Below are 19,164 nucleotides of genomic sequence, written 5' to 3' on the forward strand. Positions count from 1 at the left end.
GTCCATGGGATTTTCCAGGCAAGATTACTGGAGTGGGGTGCCATTGCCTTCTCCTATAGCTATATACAAAGAGAAGGAAGTCTTGTGAGTATAAAATTAAATAAAATTTAGAAGTTCCCTGAGCCTTTTAGAAAAGTGACCACTTTGGTGTTAAATGCCCTGTGAATACCTTCAAGGACATGTAATCATTTGGAAGTCCATTGGAATGTTTCATACTCAATGAAAATACAAAAGTTAGTTTTTTACCAGGAAATTTAAAAAAAAAAAAAACATTTAAAAGCTAGTGTGATTTAATCATGAACAACTGAATGTAAGAAGAGATGTGAAATAAAACTATAACACTACACCACAGGATGTAAGACTCACTTTCAATACATACTTTAATATTTGTTATTGTTCTTCAGTCGCTAAGCCTGTTGTACTCTTTGAGACCCCATGGACTGCAGCATGCCAGGCTTCCCTGTTCTCCACTGTCTCCAGAACTTGCTCATGTTCATGTCCACTGAGTCAGTGATGCTTTCTAAAACCCATCCTCTGCTGCCCTCTTCTCATTTTGCCTTCAATCTTTAGTTTACTTTACACTTACTTTAATGTATTTCATACTATACACTTGAATATACTTAACACTTTTACTGGAAATCATTTTAGATTTCAAAAAGTTGTAAAAATTGTAGAATTATTTTATAATATTCATACAAGTTCCCCTAATGTCAGTATCTAGTATATACATATACAGCTATCACAACCAATAAATTAATACAATTGTTACAATAATATTAACTAAACACTCTATTCAAATTTCACCAGTTTTTCACTAATGGCTTTTCTTGTTCAGGATTCAGTACAGATTCCTACACTGTATTTTGTTTCCATGTTTCTTCAGTCTCTGGCAATCCATGACAGTTCCTCAGTCTTTCCTTGTCTTTTAGATACACAAATCTACATGTTATTTTGAGTATTGTTTAAAATATTAATTCTAAAGTTTCTTCTGAACTAAGAGATTTGTGTCAATATTAGCAGCAGCAGCATACAATATGGGAGACCTGGGTTCTATCCCTGGGTGGAGAAGACCCCATGGAGAAGGGAAAGGCATTCTTGCCTGGAGAATCCCCATGGACAGAGGAGCCTTCCAGGCTACAGTCGGCATGGGGTCGCAAAGAGTCAGACATGACTGAGCAACTAAGCACAGCACAGCATGACAGATCTTGAGGTTTGAAATCAGTCAGTCCTTTGCAGATGACACCACCTTTATGACAGAAAGTGAAGAGGAACTAAAAAGCCTCTTGATGAAAGTGAAAGAGGAGAGTGAAAAAGTTGACTTAAAGCTCAACATTCAGAAAACGAAAATCACGGCATCCGGACCCATCACTTCCTGGGAAATAGATGGGGAAACAGTGGAAACAGTGTCAGACTTTATTTTTGGGGGCTCCAAAATCACTGCAGATGGTGACTGCAGCCATGAAATTGAAAGACGCTTACTCCTTGGAAGAAAAGTTATGACCAACCTAGATAGTATATTCAAAAGCAAAGACATTACTTTGCCAACTAAAGTCCATCTAGTCAAGGCTATGGTTTTTCCTGTGGTCATGTATGGATGTGAGAGTTCGACTGTGAAGAAGGCTGAGTGCCGAAGAATTGATGCTTTTGAACTGTGGTGTTGGAGAAGACTCTTGAGAGTCCCTTAGACTGCAAGGAGATCCAACCAGTCCATTCTGAAGGAGATCAGCCCTGGGATTTCTTTGGAAGGAATGATGATAAAGCTGAAACTCCAGTACTTTGGCCACCTCATGCAAAGAGTTGATTCATTGGAAAAGACTTTGATGCTGGGAGGGATTGGGGGCAGGAGGAGAAGGGGATGACCCAAGATGAGATGGCTGGATGGCATCACAAACTCGATGGACGTGAATCTGAGTGAACTCCGGGAGCTGGTGATGGACAGGGAGGCCTGGCGTGCTGCGATTCATGGGGTCGCAAAGAGTCGGACACAACTGAGCGACTGAACTGAACTGAAGTGAATCCTTTGTCCAAATTACGTATCTGTCACTTTTATAACATTGAAAATTTTTCTTAGTGAATCTAATCCCCAATTTCCCCAGCTGGAAAGAAAAAAAAGAGAAAGAGCATCTTCTCATATCAGGTCAAAGCATCATTATTAGCACATTTATTAATGATCTCATCATTGTACGAGCTTCATCTGAAGCAATTTGTTTTGAACATACATTCAAGGAAAATAATCACATAATAGTATTGTATTGGACTTAATGGCATATTTTATTTCCCATGTTCCTACCCAAATTGTTAGCTTTTTTAAACATATTTTTCATATTGAGATAATTATATTTTCTTCAGCATTCTCGAAAACTTCCCCAATAATGACAGTCCCCATCTAATGGTAAAAGGTTATACATGTCAAATTTATAATTATTAGAATGAAAGAAGTAGTTTCAAAGCAATGCTTCAAAGTAATGCACACACTGAAATCCTCACAGCAATCCACATGTAGAAAACCAGGAGTGTCCCTTGATGCTAGGTGTTCAAGAAGTATCTGAAAGCAACTACAAAACTTTTAATGGTGCCTTTCTCACCATGTTTCCCTGAATCAGTTCCCATAATTGGTGGAAGTTGATCATTCCTGTATCTTTCAACAGGAATCTCAATAACAAACAAAAACAAAACAAAACTTGGAAGTTTGCAGAGCTGGTTAGATTTCAAAGAAAAGAAAAAGTATATACAATGGGACAGAGATGAAGTTTTAATTTTCAATCTTTTAAAACAACTAGATAGCGAAGAAAAAAATTAAAAGATAAAAGCAGCTGATGATGAAACAGGAAGACTAAAAAGAAAAAGGAAAAACTCCAGAGTCAACACATTAAGTAAGAACTTTGCTTCTGTGTCTTAACCAGAATGTGCATATTTTCTTACTCATCATTCACATTTTCAGTTTTGTTTCTTATAAAATCATCTAGATGCAGCATTTGGAAAAAGTCATGAAGCCAGAGGGACATTGAAAATAATATCTGGAGCTACTTATAATTCTCATTTGCAAGACAAACTCTCAGTGGACTTCAAAGTTCTTGCTTTTGACATTCAACAAATGGTAGGAGACTTTTTCTCTTTCTCTCTTTATGTTAAAATTTCATAACATAATTTCACTAACTACTTGCTAAAGATACATAGATCTTGAAAGTGAAAGTGAAAGTCACTCAGTCATGTCTGACTCTTTGTGACCCCATGGACTGTAGCCTGCCAGGCTCCTCTGTCCATGGGATTCTCCAAGCTAGAAAGAATACTGGAGTGGGTAGCTGTTCCTTTCAGGAATCTTCCCAACCCAGGGATTGAACCCAGGTCTCCCACGTTGCAAGCAGATTCTTTACCATCTAAGCCACCAGGGAAGACCACATAGATCTTATTCTCTTTGAAAAAAATCAGCCAATAAATATAACTGCTCAGGATACTTAAATATGAAATGTATTATCACAGAGAAGGAAAGTACCCCAAGATAGTTCTAAGAAGAATATAAAAAAATTTTGTTTAATGTTTTACTTAATAAATAAAATATTAAATTTAATATGTCTTTTTAACTTTCTTTCAGATAGATGATATCTTTCAATCAAGTAATCTGAAAAATGAATATAAAAACTCAAGAGTTTTACGATTTGAGTGAGTATAACTCAAAATTTTTATATAAATAGAAAGCACAGAATCACATCATAGTAATCTCTTTGCTGCTGCTGCTGCTGCTGCTGCTAAGTTGCTTCAGTTGTGTCTGACTCTATGCGACCCCATAGACGGCAGCCTCCCAGGCTCCCCCGTCCCTGGGATTCTCCAGGTAAGAACGCTGGAGTGGGGTGCCATTTCCTTCTCCAATGCATGAAAGTGAAAAGTGAAAGTGAAGTCGCTCCGTCGTGTCTGACTCTTCGCGACTCCATGGACTAATATTTGTAAAAAGAGCATCACAATTTTTAAGAGAAAATGGAATATTTTACATTTTCAACATTTTCTGAGAGGGTTGAGGAAAGTGGCACAGTATGGACTTTTATATTGGTAGAAAATAACAATGCTAGATAACTGATCTCATATTAACATATTCCCTTCATGTGAGTACAAAATCTTTCAGAGACACATGAAGAAGAGTGAGGTTGATTTTATGCAGATGTCTAGGAGTCTGACAGTTAACCTATATCCAAGGGAAGCCATAGGGGATTCCAGGTCATAGGAGAATACAAAGAGCATCACTTTATTTTATTAATTAATTAATTAATTTACTTATTTCCAAGCTTCCCCAGTGGCTCAGTAAAGAATCTGCCTGCCATTGCAGGAGCCTCAGGAGATGCAAGTTTGATCCCTGAATGGGAAAGATTCCATGGAGGAGGAAATGACAACCCACTCCAGTATTCTTTCTGGGAAAATTCCACACACAGGGTAGCCCAACAGGCTACAGTCCACAGGCCTCAAAGAGTCAGACATGACTGAGCACTCATGCAATCTATCTCAGATCAGAAACAATTAAACCAGAGAGTCTACCACCAAAAATACTTGTTACATGGTCTTCACAACAGTCCTAACATTTGTATAACAGTCCTTTGGTTCACAGGGACCAAACAGAGATAGGTCAAGTCAAAGAAAAAGAGATTATATTTAGAAGAACAATGACAGAAGGTCAAATTAGTTAATGGGCAGAAGGAAATGTTAGTCCTTGCCATTTCTTGTTGGAACAAAATGAACAAAAACACAAAGCTTTATTTTACCAAATACAAAAAAAAAAAAAGAAAAAAAGGCTATTTTTCACCTACTTATCTATTTATCTTTATCATTCTTTATCCCAGATAGCATATTCATGATCTCTTAGTCTCAGTAGCCAGTCAACTCCACCCCATCTACTGTCTTCATTCCTGTCCACAACACAGAGGCCTTGACTCCTGTTTTCCAGGTTTATGATCATTAATAACCTCTTTCATAACCTAATTTCAGGGCTAGAAGGAGACATGTGGCCTCTCAGGAAAGATTTACTAGTGTTTTTTGTTTGTGTATTTTATTCAACATATTGTTTTAAAATATTTATTCAGTATTTATTCCGTGTAGGTAAAGCCATGAATGCAAGCTTTTATTTCCCTTTAAGTTAGCTATCTATTTAGAGTACGTGGAACTGATTTCTCTTTTCCAGTTTTAGAGAGGACTGAGTATGGAGATCTGCATTAAAGCTTCAATTAATATTTAGTTCTTAAAGGTTTTGCATAGATTCCCCTGGAGAAGAGACAGGCTACCCACTCCAGTGTTCTTGCCTGGAGAATTCCATGGACAAAGGAGCCTAACAGACTAAACCCATGGGGTCACAAAAAGTCAGACACGACTGAGCAACTATCACTTTTAAGGAGCGGAATCCCATGTTCTTCCTCACGTTCAAAAGGCTCTGCCCAGTGAAATCCACGCTAAGCACGGTATGTAGTGCAGAGTTTATTAGGATAGTTTCCCTAATGGAACTATTTGTCTTCTCTTGCTTACAACTTGCTGGATAACTTCGTTTTTACTCGACTGGGAAATTTTGCTGAATACAGACTTTTATATAAGGTCTGGTAGTTTATCAAAACCCTAGCATTTTCTTTGATATTTATTAAGTAACCTTACATTTCTCTAGATAGTAAAATCACTATATTTGAAACTGTAAATTATTTGAGCTGAGGAATTATTTCCTTCCCTTCCTTTAAACTACCTAGGAGACCAATATAGTGCCTAAACCTTGATACATATTTTATAGCAATTCTCAAATAATATTCTTCATCAGTATAGAGAAACTTTCACCTAGTTGTAGCTGAACTACTTTTAAATCAGAAGTGAGTTTTTAAAAGATGCAACACAAAAGAATTTCATGAAAATGCCTGTAAGACAAATTACAGGTAGGTGCTTTGGGAGACTGAGAAGAAAAGGAGGAGAAAAGAAATTTAGAAGCAGGAAAAAAAGTAACAAGCAAACATTTAGGTTTACTTTAATTAATATGATATGAAATGACATATTCCAGTTACAGAAAAAAGTGAAAGTATGTCATGCCCAACTCTTTGCTACCGTGTGGAGCGTAGCCCACCAGGCTCCTCTGTCCATGGGATTCTCCAGGCAAGAATACTGCAGTGAGTTGCCATTCACTTCACCAGGGGATCTTCCCAACCCAGGGATTGAACCCGGGTCTCCATTAGGCAGATTCTTTACCACCTGAGCCATCAGAGAAGCCTATAGAAATAAGTGGCAGACTCTTAACTGTTTTTATAAATTATTTGTACTTTAAACTGATTGATAAAATCAAGAAACAGAAATAACTGACTTCTCAACTAACAGTAGCCTTATCAACTCTGAAAAATACATCTAAAAATTCTTTAAAATGCCTATTTCATTTTTTGTTACTGATTTTAATGAAACACACACTTTATGCATGTGTATATGGTCAAATTATAACACTCAGAATATTACACTTAGTCGTTAACCTATCTCTTCTTCCTTTTAAAAATATTATTTAATGTCAACTCTCTCCTCCACCATTAAGTTTTGTGTACATGTGTGTATGTGTGTGTGTTGAGCTATCCTGCAGGACAAGCAAATGGTCTACCCATGTCTGGGAAGCCTTTTATTACTCTGCTTTGTGGAAAATGCTTTGACTCAAAGAGCATTTAAGAGTTGATTCTTTTAATAAAGTGCTGTTTACCCTTTGTAGCAATAGGAAGCTTATTTTGCCCTTTGAGCACAGATAAGTCATCAAGTTAGGAAAGGAAAGACTTTTGTTTACTCAGCAATCCTAGAGGTTATCAATGTCATTAAGGAAAATAAGAGATAAGAAACATTTGATTTATTACACACAGGCTTTCTGTATAATGATAGGATTTATCTTTTTTTTTTTTATTTTAAAGGATGAACTCAGATATTCCACTGAAAAAGGGCTTTGAAATAAAAGTGGTCATTGTTTCCTTTTTTTTTGTTTTCTAAAGGAAAAATTCTCATTTTCTTAATAAATAAATTCAATCTCACAGCTGTGGTAGAGATGATTACTAAACCACATAACAGCTTTATTATTAGGTGAAGCATACATGTTTAATATGGTTTCCCTGATTTCTACTGTATATCTTTCTTATCTCAATATTTATACTGAATAAGAAACAAATTTTAAAGAATGCAATTGTGTGTAGGTATAGAATATGTAACTCCTGTCTTTGCAAATGAATTTTTAAATGCAATATATAATTAACAACCAAAAAATCCCCACATCTTTCATGCAAAGATGTTTTATGTCTGAGAATAAACTAATCCATTTACTTTCAACTCAGTGAAAGAAAATTCCAGATTTGTATGCTCTCTGCCAAAATTACCTTACCTCTTCTACTCCCTAATTCAAATAAAATAAAAGAAAGTGGTAAGTGAAATTAAATCTGTGAAAGTTACATAAAGAGAAAAAAACTGTTTTAATCAGAATTAAAACTATATGCTGGGTAACCAAGGATGAGTTGGCAACGATGAATTGAAGACGGACATTGTTCACTCTCACTTTATCTTAACCACATTTAACTCTATTCATTTAAGAAGACTGGGATAAAGATTGGTAAGGAGACAAGGAAAAAGAGAAGGAAGAAGAGGAGGAAAAGATGGAGAAAGAGTGAGAAGAAAAAGAAAAAGATGAAGAGCTATTAGAGCAGCAAGAGAGGAGGGAGAGAGGGAGAGAAAAAGAGGAGGGAAGATCCTGTTTCCCAAAAGTGTGAAGGCAATAAACTATCCATTCACCATCCCAATTCCAACCAACCATTTCCCCCATCTCTTTGGATATAAAGTTCTGGTAACAATGCAAGATAATAAAAACCTGGACCTGCATCTAGGCAAATGTATTATATTGTCTTCCGTATTAATAAATAGTTCATAATGGTGTTAATAGCAGTGCAAGGGAGGGTGGGGAATCAGAACTATATCAAAACACATCTGGGACACAGAGTTTCTGGGTTTTATTCCTCTATCTAGGCACAATTACATATATGACTCTAAGTTTCAGTCTCCTTATTGGTAAAATTAGTGTTGGCCAACATCAGGTGAAAAATACTAGAGTCATTTTCCTTTACTCAAGCTTCTCCTTAAATAAATATAGCATGAAACCTGAGAGTTATATGCCTGTTAGGATTTTTAAAATAGCAATTAACAGAACACATGGCTGAAAGTACCCTAAACAAAAATGATTATCATGCGACATTACAAGAAATCTGTAGGTTTCAGAAGAGGTTAATTCAGTGATACAATGATTGTGACATGATCAAAAATGTATGTGTTTTCAATCTTTTATTATGCTATCTGTAGCTTGACAATCATAACTTGCTTCATGGTTCCAAAATAGATGCAACAGTTCCAGCAATTACATGTAGACATAATAATAATCAACAACAGAGTAGTAGTCCACTATGAGCCTTTATTACATTAAATATGGAAACATTTCCTAGAAGTTTCCAATCAGTTTTACCTTATATTCCATTGGCCAGGTCCTGCCATGAATAGTCACATGCTCATAAATAAAACTATTATTGACATGAGCAATGGTTGCAGAAGTTATGTGAAAATGGAGCATTATTTTCAAATAAAAAGAGAGACTGACCAGCACGGAAAAATTCGCAAGTGTGGAGGAGTATGTAAAAACAGTGTCTGTGATGAAATCTACTTTTATCATGGATAGCAGGTGATTTACATGTGTAGATGAATTTGCGACATTGTTACTTAGTAAATAGTTACTAAGGAGCCTTGCCATTTAAAAGATTTGGATAATTCGATTTAATCAAATGATTGGAAAGTTAAACATTCTAACATTTAAAAATTCTATGCTTAATAGAGGAAAAATGTGCAATTATTGATCAGTCTGTTCACATCAATCATAAAAAACTGCTGCTGCTACTGCTGCTAAGTCACTTCAGTCCTGTCCAACTCTGTGTGACCCCATGGACGGCAGCCCACCAGGCTCCCCTGTCCCTGGGATTCTCCAGACAAGAACACTGGAGCGGGTTGCCATTTCCTTCTCCAATGCATGAAAGTGAAAAGTGAAAGTGAAGTCGTTCAGTCCTGTCTAACTCTTTGCGACCCCATGGACTGCAGCCTAACAGGCTCTTCTGTCCATGGGATTTTCCAGGCAAGAGTACTGGAGTAGCTACATAGAAAGGAATTACTTCTAAACTGTGAACTTGAATAGTAGCTCAGAAACTAAAAAGGAATATCCTACCGAGGGGAAATGGTGATCTACTGTGATCTTTCAGGGACATTTTGATCCTGTATTTAGTCTTGGAGAGGAAAAAAAAAATACCTACATATATATTGTAGGTGTTACCAAGACATATATACATACAGATACTTAAAGAACCCTTCAGGAGTTGATGAAGCCCTTGAAGAAACTAATTAACTTACAGATATGAATATAAATGCCTAAATTTCAGAAATAGCAAACATATTATGCAAAATTTGGTTCTTTAGTCTGCCTTTTTTTTTAAAGATTCCATTCTCTTGAATGGATATTCATATATTTTTGGTTGCACTTTTGTTTTACTTATTTTATTTATTATTTTTGCTATTTATTACCATTTATTTTATTGTTATATTAATATTATATTTTTATTATTTTATTTTTATCTTTATCTACTATTGCTATTTATTTTATTAATTTATTATTTTTGTTGCATTTTTGGTTTTATTTATTTTTAGTTGTGTCATGCAGGCTTCTCATTTTGGTGGCTTCGTGTTGTGGCTCTCACTTTATACTTGCTGGCTTCCATAGTTGACGTGCTCAGGTCTTAGTTGCCCTGCGACGGGTAGAATCTTCCCAGACCAGAAATTGAACCTGAGCAACATCCCTGCATTAGCAGACATTTTCTTATTCATTGTACCACCAGAGAAGTCTGTTAGTCTGCCTCTTTTTTTTTTTTTAACTTTATTTTACTTTACAATATTGTATTGGTTTGCCATACACTGACATGAATCCACCATGGGTGTATACAAGCTCCCAATCCTGAATCCCCTTCCCACCTTCCACTCCATATCATCTCTCTGGATCATCCCCATACAGCAGCCCCGAGCATCCTGTATCCTGTATCGAACATAGACTGGCACTTCGTTTCTTACATGATAGTTTACATGTTTCAATGCCATTCTCCCAAATCATCCCACCCTCTCCCTCTCCCTCAGAGTCCAAAAGTCCCTTCTACACATCTGTGACTCTTTTGCTGTCTCGCATACAGGGTCATCATTACCATCTTTCCAAATTCCACATATATGTGTCAGTAAACTGTATTGGTGTTTTTCTTTCTGCCTTACTTCACTCTGTATAATTGGCTCCAGTTTCATCCACCTCATTAGAACTGATTCAAATGTATTCTTTTTAATGGCTGAGTAATACTCCATTGTGTATATGTACCACTGCTTTCTTATCCATTCATCTGCTGATGGACATCTAGGTTGTTTCCATGTCCTGGCTATTATAAACAGTGCTGCGATGAACCTTGGGGTACATGTGTCTCTTTCAATTCTGGTTTCCTTGGTGTGTATGCCCAGAAGTGGGATTCCTGGGTCATAAGGCAGTTCTATTTGCAATTTTTTAAGGAATCTCCACACTGTTTTCCATAGTGGCTGTACTAGTTTGCATTCCCACCAACAGTGTAAGAGGGTTCCCTTTTCTCCACACCCTCTCCAGCATTTATTGCTTGTAGACTTTTGGATCGCAGCCATTCTGACTGGTGTGAAATGGTACCTCATTGTGGTTTTGATTTGCATTTCTCTGATAATGAGTGATGTTGAGCATCTTTTCATGTGTTTGTTAGCCATCCGTCTGTCTGCTTTGGAGAAACATCTATTTAGTTCCTTGGTCCATTTTTTGATTGGGTCGTTTATTTTTCTGGAGTTGAGCTGCATAAGTTGCTTGTATATTTTTGAGATTAGTTGTTTGTCAGTTGCTTCATTTTCTATTGTTTTCTCCCATTCAGAAGGCTGTCTTTTCACCTTACTTATAGTTTCCTTTGTTGTGCAGAAGCTTTTAATTTTAATTAGATCCCATTTGTTTATTTTTGCTTTTATTTCCAGTATTCTGGGAGATGGATCATAGAGGATCCTCCTGTGATTTATGTCGGAGAGTGTTTTGCCTATGTTCTCCTCTAGGAGTTTTATAGTTTCTGGTCTTACATTTAGATCTTTAATCCATTTTGAGTTTATTTTTGTGTGCGGTGTTAGAAAGTGATCTAGTTTCATTCTTTTACAAGTGGTTGACCAGTTTTCCCAGCACCGCTTGTTAAAGAGATTGTCTTTACTCCATTTTATATTCTTGCCCCCTTTGTCAAAGATAAGGTGTCCATAGGTGTGTGGATTTATCTCTGGGCTTTCTATTTTGTTCCATTGATCTATATTTCTGTCTTTGTGCCAGTACCATACTGTCTTGATGACTGTGGCTTTGTAGTAGAGCCTGAAGTCAGGCAAGTTGATTCCTCCAGTTCCATTCTTCTTTCTCTGCCTCTTAAGGACCCAAGTAAACCCTGAGCAGCCCTAGCTTACTGAAGCGTACAGAATGAAGACCAGAGCTAAAGTTCGTTTTCCAAACAGTTGTATCCTAAAAGCACATTGCTCCTGCTCACCCACTTCAGTAGTGTCCAACTCTTTTGTGACCCTATGAACTCTTTGCCACCAGGCTCCTCTGTCCATGAGATTCTCCAGACAAGAATACTGGAGTGGGCTGCCATGCCCGCCTCCAGGGTATCTTCTTGACCCAACGATCAAACCTGAGACTCCTGCGTTGCTAGTGGATTCTTCACCACTGGGCCACCAAAGAAGCCCTTAAAACATAGTAGCAAAGTAGAAACACAGACCAGAGAGCAAAAACCTCTGACGCATTTCCACTGGGCCAAACTTGTATTCTTTTTTCGATTCTTTAAACTATAAACAAATTACCAGTGAGGAAAACTTTAAAAATGCAGGTTTCAGAGGAGAGAAGAGATGATGACTTGGGTCATGTAACTGAACTCTAACATCATGGTCAGAGATGAACAGACAACATAATCCCAACTCTTGACGATGACAGTATAGCCCACAACTTCCCAGTACCCACATATGCTTGTCTTCTTTCTGCTCTTTGAAGTCAGGAAATATTTCAATATTTTATATAAAGAATGAAGAAGAAAAAGAAGATAATTTATTAACAGTTGTTATAAGCTTGCCATCAGGCCTCTGTAAACTACACAGAAAATATTTTTTCTGAAATCAGTGTAACTACTTTAAACTTCCTACTTAGAAGTCATCTGTGAAAATAAAAAATCCAATTACAAATCCTCATGTTTTCAAACTGTACAATAGGAATAAACGTCATGATATCATGTGATTTTGTTTAATTTGACACAAGTGACTGTGGTTTGGCCTAGGGATTAGTGTGCTACTGTGGAACTGAGAAAAATTGGGTTCTAATTCTGGATATATCTTGTGCTCTTGTAGAAACAGTCATTGTTTAAGTTCTCTTTCCTCCACCTGTGAAATAAAGATAACACTTGACATGACCTTCCTTGTACAAGTGTGATAGGATTAACAAGGTGATGACCATAGAGAGTCAAACACAAATCATTTGAAGAGGGCTGAGTTTTTTCTCTTATGTCCCTTTTTGCTTTGCAGAAATGGCAGCATTATAGTCATATTTGACCTTCTCTTTGTCCAGTGGGTGTCAGATAAAAATGTAAAAGAAGAACTGATTCAAGGCATTGAAGCAAATAAATCCAGCCAACTGGTCACTTTTCACATTGACTTGAACAGCATTGATATCACAGGTATCTGTGAACCTCTTTTGATACTTTGAATCAATAAGCCATGAAATTAAAATTCTATGTACCAAAGGAGCAGTGGGATCACCCTGGACTTTTAGGAACCTGTCTTATTGCATGAGTAACACATTTACATAAGGATAGTGGAATATGGAGAAAATATATTAGAAAAAAAAAATGCCAATGAGAAAATCTTTGTAAAATATCAAATACCAAAGAAGTTCTGAAAATATTGGCATGCATAAATGTTTTGTGGGCCTAATCAGATTTTTGGCATTGGCCAAGCACAGCACTGATTTTCCAGGAACCCTCCATCTGAAAGTAACACATTACTTTCTGATAGTCATATTGTTGTTGTTTAGTCACCAAGTCGTGTCTGACTCTTGCAGCACCATGGATTGACTGTAGCCCACCCGGTTCCTCTGTCTATGGAATTTTCCAGGCAAGAGTATTGGAGTAGGTTGCCATTTCCTTCTCTAGGGTATCTTCCCAGCCCAGGGTTTGAATCTGAGTCTCTTGAACCTCCTACATTGGCTGCTGGATTCTTTACCACTTCACCACCTGGGAAGCCCCTAGAAAACTTAATCTACCTCTAAATAGCTGCATTATTTAAGGCACTTTACCAAAATTTTCTGTATGTTTGTTATCTCATCTGGAAAATGGGACTAGTAAAGATACTGTGCAGTAGCATTGGTTTCAGGGGTAAATGTGTTGATATAAAAAGCACTTGTTCTAGCTAATAATAGTTAGTAGTATCTTTCAGCTCATTTGAATTAGACAAAAAACCAAAATAGTCTCTGCTCCAGCAGGTGTGCCAGAGGGGACCAAACCATCAGTAGAGGAAGCACTTAAGAACTTGAGTTGCCTTCTCACTAAACAGGCACAGCAGGATAAAGCAGGAAACTGGATAAAAGTAAACTGTGCTTGATGAGCCCTTGCTGTAAAAAAAAGCAGCTAGACGTCTGCAATTTTATATCTACTATTACAAAATCAAAGAAACAAAGCACTCATGTCTTTATATATTTGCTTAAGAGCAAATCAATATTGACTTATGCTGAAGTAAAACTATTTGAACTGGCAATAGGCTACTTGGAGTGTGCATATAAGTGGATACTTATATATTGATGAGCTTTCTAACATCTAAAAATTTCTGAATTCAAAAGCATATTTAGCTGAAGGTTTACAGAGAAGAGATTTTGGATACAGATGGGCCTGGTATTTCATTTTAATATTTATTTGCATCATGTCAATTTTCAAGTTTGTTACATTTTAAAATTGGTTAATAATCCCACAAACATCTTAGATTTTTATACAGTAAACTGTCAAGCCAGACACAATGAAAAGATATTATCTTCTTTAAGAAAAATTCTTATAAAGTTGATTTTATCTTCTTCATTAATAATCTACCACATATTTAGGAAACTGTTACAGGTCTTTTACAAAGAAGACAATGCAGTAATGAAGAAATAATGCAATAAACCATCTAGTTAGTAGAAGAAGACCTACCTCTTAGCCCACTTACTATAAATATTGTTTTGAATAAAAGCAAATTCATTAGATCAGGGCTTCTCAGAAGATATGGTTTGGTTTCCTCTATTTTTAACATAGCTGTCATGGTGTCTTTAAAAATAGTAAACATGTTAAATGGTGAAGAAAATAGCTATTTTTATCTTTTAAGTGAAAATCACTTTATGCTTAAACAGTTCTTAGTTCTCAATAGATATTATCGTGTACCAGATTATTTTGGCATCCATTCGTTTCATGCAAAACCATTGATTCTAGGTCCCACAAGATTGCGGGTATTAGATTATCTCTCTTAAATATAAATTATTCTATATAACTTTGATGAATAAGTAGATATCCTTCTTAAATGGGTAAAATAAATGAAACATTCTATATATGTAAATTTTATAGAAAGACTATATAAAGATTCTGAAAATTCATTGAATGTATCATAATCAAATAGTAATTAAATAAATAGGAACATTCAGGGTAAGAAAGGATGAAATGGAAACTCTAGAGCAGACGCCCTTTGGATAACTATTTGAACTGCACTTGATGTTCTGTAATATTCTAAACACTATATTCAAACCAACTTTATTCCAGCCCCTTTGGAGAATTTCTCTACGATAAGTCCTGCAACAACGTCAGGTCAGTACTTAATGACATTTTAAAATATATAACTCGGTGACCATAAAACTTTATGACATTAAGCAAGGATTCTATTTTTTTCTGGTGGCTCTTGCTAAATGAGGTATTTAGTCTTCGTTTAAAAATGTAAAAAGTATACATTTGGCCTGGAATAATGTAGTTCATAGTATGCAGGATTCATAATGCTTAGGTATATATGCAAGGATATGCATTTCAAATTGCAATTGTCCTTTCATATTTTAAACTCTATATACATATGTACACATATATGATGTGTGTGAATATGTGTGTGTGATCTCAAAATATGACTCTGATTATGCAGCCTTGGAAATGAAGCCCTGACATTGCTAAGGTCACTATGAATGAGGGAAAGGAGTTTTAAAGATAATGAAATGATAACTTTCAAAATATATTATACTGTTTGGAAAGGACAATCTAAAGTTTAATATTAACTTTGCTCTATTCCAGCATTTTCTTCACTCTCTCTTTCTAACTACAATTGGTCACTGCGGCTCATAAAATTGAGGACTTCACTTTGTCTTATCAAGATCATACTGATTATCGAAAGAGAGCTTTGAGAAATTATCATTTTAAAATTAACCTGAGTTATCTTAAAATGTAAAATCATTTTGTTGTAGAAATCTTATTCAAATTGAAGTCAAAATATCTGAACACTAATCCTGTCTCTGCCAACTATCAGAATCACTGAGCATTTCACCTTCTGAAAATCTGTTTCCCATAAATTGTGAATAATAAAAGTTTTCTAAAAATGTTAAAAGTCATCCCAAACATCAAATTCATAAACAAGTGCTTTTAAACTGTTAACTGTTATAAAACTAAAACCATATTACTTTTTATATCACTTGTAATCATGAACACTTTTATAATACTTTAAAAATATATTTTAGGTACTGTATTTACAAACATTATCTCATTTAATTTCCAGAATGATTTTGTAGAGATGTAATACTTTTTCTACTTAAAAATACATAAGTAATAAAGAAAGTGCCCAGAGTCACACTGTTTAAATTTATCAAAGTCGGGAATTAAAAGTAATTCTCTGGACTGCAAGGCCAATAGTTTAAGCATATCTCAAGCTTCTATTTCAAATAGCATCTGATTAATCAAGAACATTTATGTCTACAGCCATTATGAAATAAGTGAATTCTTATATTAGTTAATTAATTATTGAAAAAATCTTTTTTCCTTAAAAAAGTGAACACATCTAAAAATTTCTGCTATACAACTCTAAAAATCAATAAAAAACATAAAAGATTTATTTTTTAGATCCAGATACAAATGATATATTAAGTTAATGAACATTAATAGTGAAGTGAAAGTGAAGTCGCTCAGTCGTGTCCGACTCTTTGCGACCCCATGGACTGTCGCCTACCAGGTTCCTCCGTCCGTGGGATTCTCCAGGCAAGAGTACTGGAGTGGGTTGCCATTTCCTTCTCCAGGAGATCTTCCCAACCCAGGGATTGAACCCAGGTCTCCCGCATTGCAGGCAGACGCTTTACCATCTGAACCACCAGGGAATAATTCATGGTAATTTTAAAAACTCTCACATAAAATATTAAATGAGGAATTCCTAATAATCGGTTTAAAAATGTAATTTTTATTTATGCTATTTATTTTTACAGAAAAGCTAACAACCAGCATTCCTCTGACAACCCCAGGTCAGTTTTAATAATATAATTTCTCTTGTTTTTTAAAAAGTTTTTGTTATGTTTCATTTTGGACTTCTGAGAATTATCTGATAAACAGCAGTTAACAATACCCTTATCATAGATAAGAAAAGTAAAGCATGAAAGTTTATAGTTAGCCTAAGTTTTTACCAAAAGGCAACAACATATTTGAGGTTAATTAATGCCTGTATTATCTAATCTCACTCCAGTCCTCCATCTATTAGAATCACGGTTATTATCTTTTGCTAAGTGTGCCAAGAGTAGGATCAAAATGTTTTCCAGAAAGGATATAGGTTTCATCAGGTGTGAGGGACTTTTTTCTCTAATTATTCTCTCTGAATACAAGTGACACATACTTGCTCTCTCCTTTTAACATGGTATGGTTGCCAAATCAGTACCAAAGTTGCCTTGGATTCATTCATTCAACAATTTTTCATTAAGTGACTGCTTCATACCAACACATGGCATGTATTTGCTTTTAAATTTTCGTTGGAGTACAGTTGCTTTAAATGTTGTGTTAGTTTCTACTGTACAACAAAGTCAATCACTTATACATATACATATACACTTTTTTTTAGATTTCCTTCCTATTAGATCACCACTGAGCAATGAGTAGGTGACTAGAGCATTGAGTAGAACAGTAGTTTCCTGTGTTATTTGGTAGGTTCTCATTTGTCATCTTTTTTATACATAATAGTGTATCTATGTCAATTCCAATCTCCCAGTTCATCCTACCCACATTTGACTCTCAGTTTGTTAAGTTTGTTAACAAACTCAAGCCTTTTCTCTACATCTGTGTCTCTATTTCTGCTTTGCCGATACATCCATCTGCACTATTTTTCTAGATTTCACAAGTAAGCAATCTTGTATAATATTTGTTTTTCTCTTCCTGATTTCCTTCATTCTGTATGATAGTCTCTAGGTCTGTCCAAGTTTCTGCAAATGGCCCTATTTCACTCCTTTTTTATGGTTGAGCAATAGTCCATCGTATATAGGTACCACATCCCCTTTATCCAGTCCTCTGTTGATGGACATTTAGCTTGCTTCCATGTCCTGGCTATTGTAAACAGTGCTGCAATGAGTGCTGGGTGCATGCATCTTTTTGAATTATAGTTTCCTTTGGTCATACCCAGGAGTGGAACTGCTGGGTCATGTGGTAGCTCCATTTTCAGTTTTTTGCAGAACCTCTATTCTGTCCTCTAGAGTAGCTGTACCAGTTTACAATCCCACCAACAGTGTAAGAGAGTTCCCTTTTCTCCATACCCTTTCCAACATTTGTTGTTTGTAGAATTTTTGATGATGGCCATTCTGACCAGTATGAGGAGACGCTTCATTATAGTTTTGCTTTTCATTTCTCAAGTAATTAGTGAGGTTGAGCATTTTTTCATGTGCATTTTAGCCACCTGCATGTCTTCTTTGGAAAAATGTCTATTTAGGTCTTCCACCCATTTTTTTTATTAGGTTGTTGTTTTTTTTTTTTTTTTTGATATTGAGCTACATGAGCTGTTTGCATATTGTGGAGATTAATCCCTTGGCAGTTCCTTTGTATGCAACATTTTCTCCTATTCTGAGTGTTGTCTTTTCTTTTTGTTTATGGTTTCCTTTGCTGTGAAAAGCCTTTTAAGTTTAATGAGGTCCCATCATTTATTTTTATTTTCCTTACTCTTCAGTTCAGTTCATGTCATGTCCAACTCTTTGCAACCCCATCAACTGCAGCACGCCAGGCCTCCCTGTCCATCACCAACTCCCAGAGTCCACCCAAACCCATGTCCATCATGTTGGTGATGCCATCCAACCATCTCATCCTCTGTCGTCCCCTTCTCCTCCTGTCTTTAGACTTTCCCAGCATCAGGGTCTTTTCAAATGAGTCAGCTCTTCGCATCAGGTAGCTAAAGTATTAGAGTTTCAGCTTCAACATCAGTCCTTCCAATGAACACCCAGGACTCCTCTCCTTTAAGATGGACTGGTTGGATCTCCTTGCAGTCCAAGGGACTCTCAAGAGTCTTCTCCAACACCACAGTTCAAAAGCATCAATTCTTCTGTGCTCAGCTTTCTTTATAGTCCAACTCTCACATCCATACATAAACCATACCCTTAACTAGATGGACTTTTGTTGACAAAATAACTCTTAAGAGGTGGGTCAAAAAATATATTGTTTGGATTTATGTCGAAGAGTATTCTGCCTATGTTTTCCTCTAAGAGTTTTATAATATCTGGTCTTACATTCAGATCTTTGCTCCACTTTGAGTTTATTTTTAAGTTTTGTGTACGTTGGTATGTGTCTTTAACATCATAATTTTTCCAAATTCTTAATAATTGTCTACTTTGCCTTTGTCTATCTGCTGCTTAACCAAAGTGTCTTCTCTAGTCCTCACTTAATCTTCATGTTAAACAGTCTGAATGTGTACCTAATCTCTTTAGGTAAATTCCATGCAGGCATTATTGTATAATCCGTCAGTTCCTAAAATAATACTGCTATTTTCATGTTATTAGAATTTATATCAAATATTATATAATACAAGGAGAGAACATTTGTG

General features: G+C 35.9%; 1 protein-coding gene across 2 annotated transcripts in view; it reads left to right on the top strand.

Moving 5' to 3' along the window:
• Positions 1-19,164, top strand: part of TMPRSS15 (transmembrane serine protease 15) — a 157,259-nt gene that overhangs the window by 1,607 nt on the left and 136,488 nt on the right. The window contains exons 2-6 of one of the 2 annotated variants that reach the window (XM_068982063.1): positions 2,967-3,097; positions 3,593-3,660; positions 12,643-12,794; positions 14,895-14,939; positions 16,583-16,618. In XM_068982063.1, coding sequence (XP_068838164.1) covers positions 2,967-3,097; positions 3,593-3,660; positions 12,643-12,794; positions 14,895-14,939; positions 16,583-16,618 — 432 coding nt within the window. The remainder of the gene's footprint in view (positions 1-2,966; positions 3,098-3,592; positions 3,661-12,642; positions 12,795-14,894; positions 14,940-16,582; positions 16,619-19,164) is intronic. The other variant, XM_068982073.1, reaches the window with a different exon arrangement.

This window comes from Capricornis sumatraensis, chromosome 1 (genome assembly GCF_032405125.1).
Source record: "Capricornis sumatraensis isolate serow.1 chromosome 1, serow.2, whole genome shotgun sequence".
Taxonomy (NCBI): Eukaryota; Metazoa; Chordata; class Mammalia; order Artiodactyla; family Bovidae; genus Capricornis; species Capricornis sumatraensis.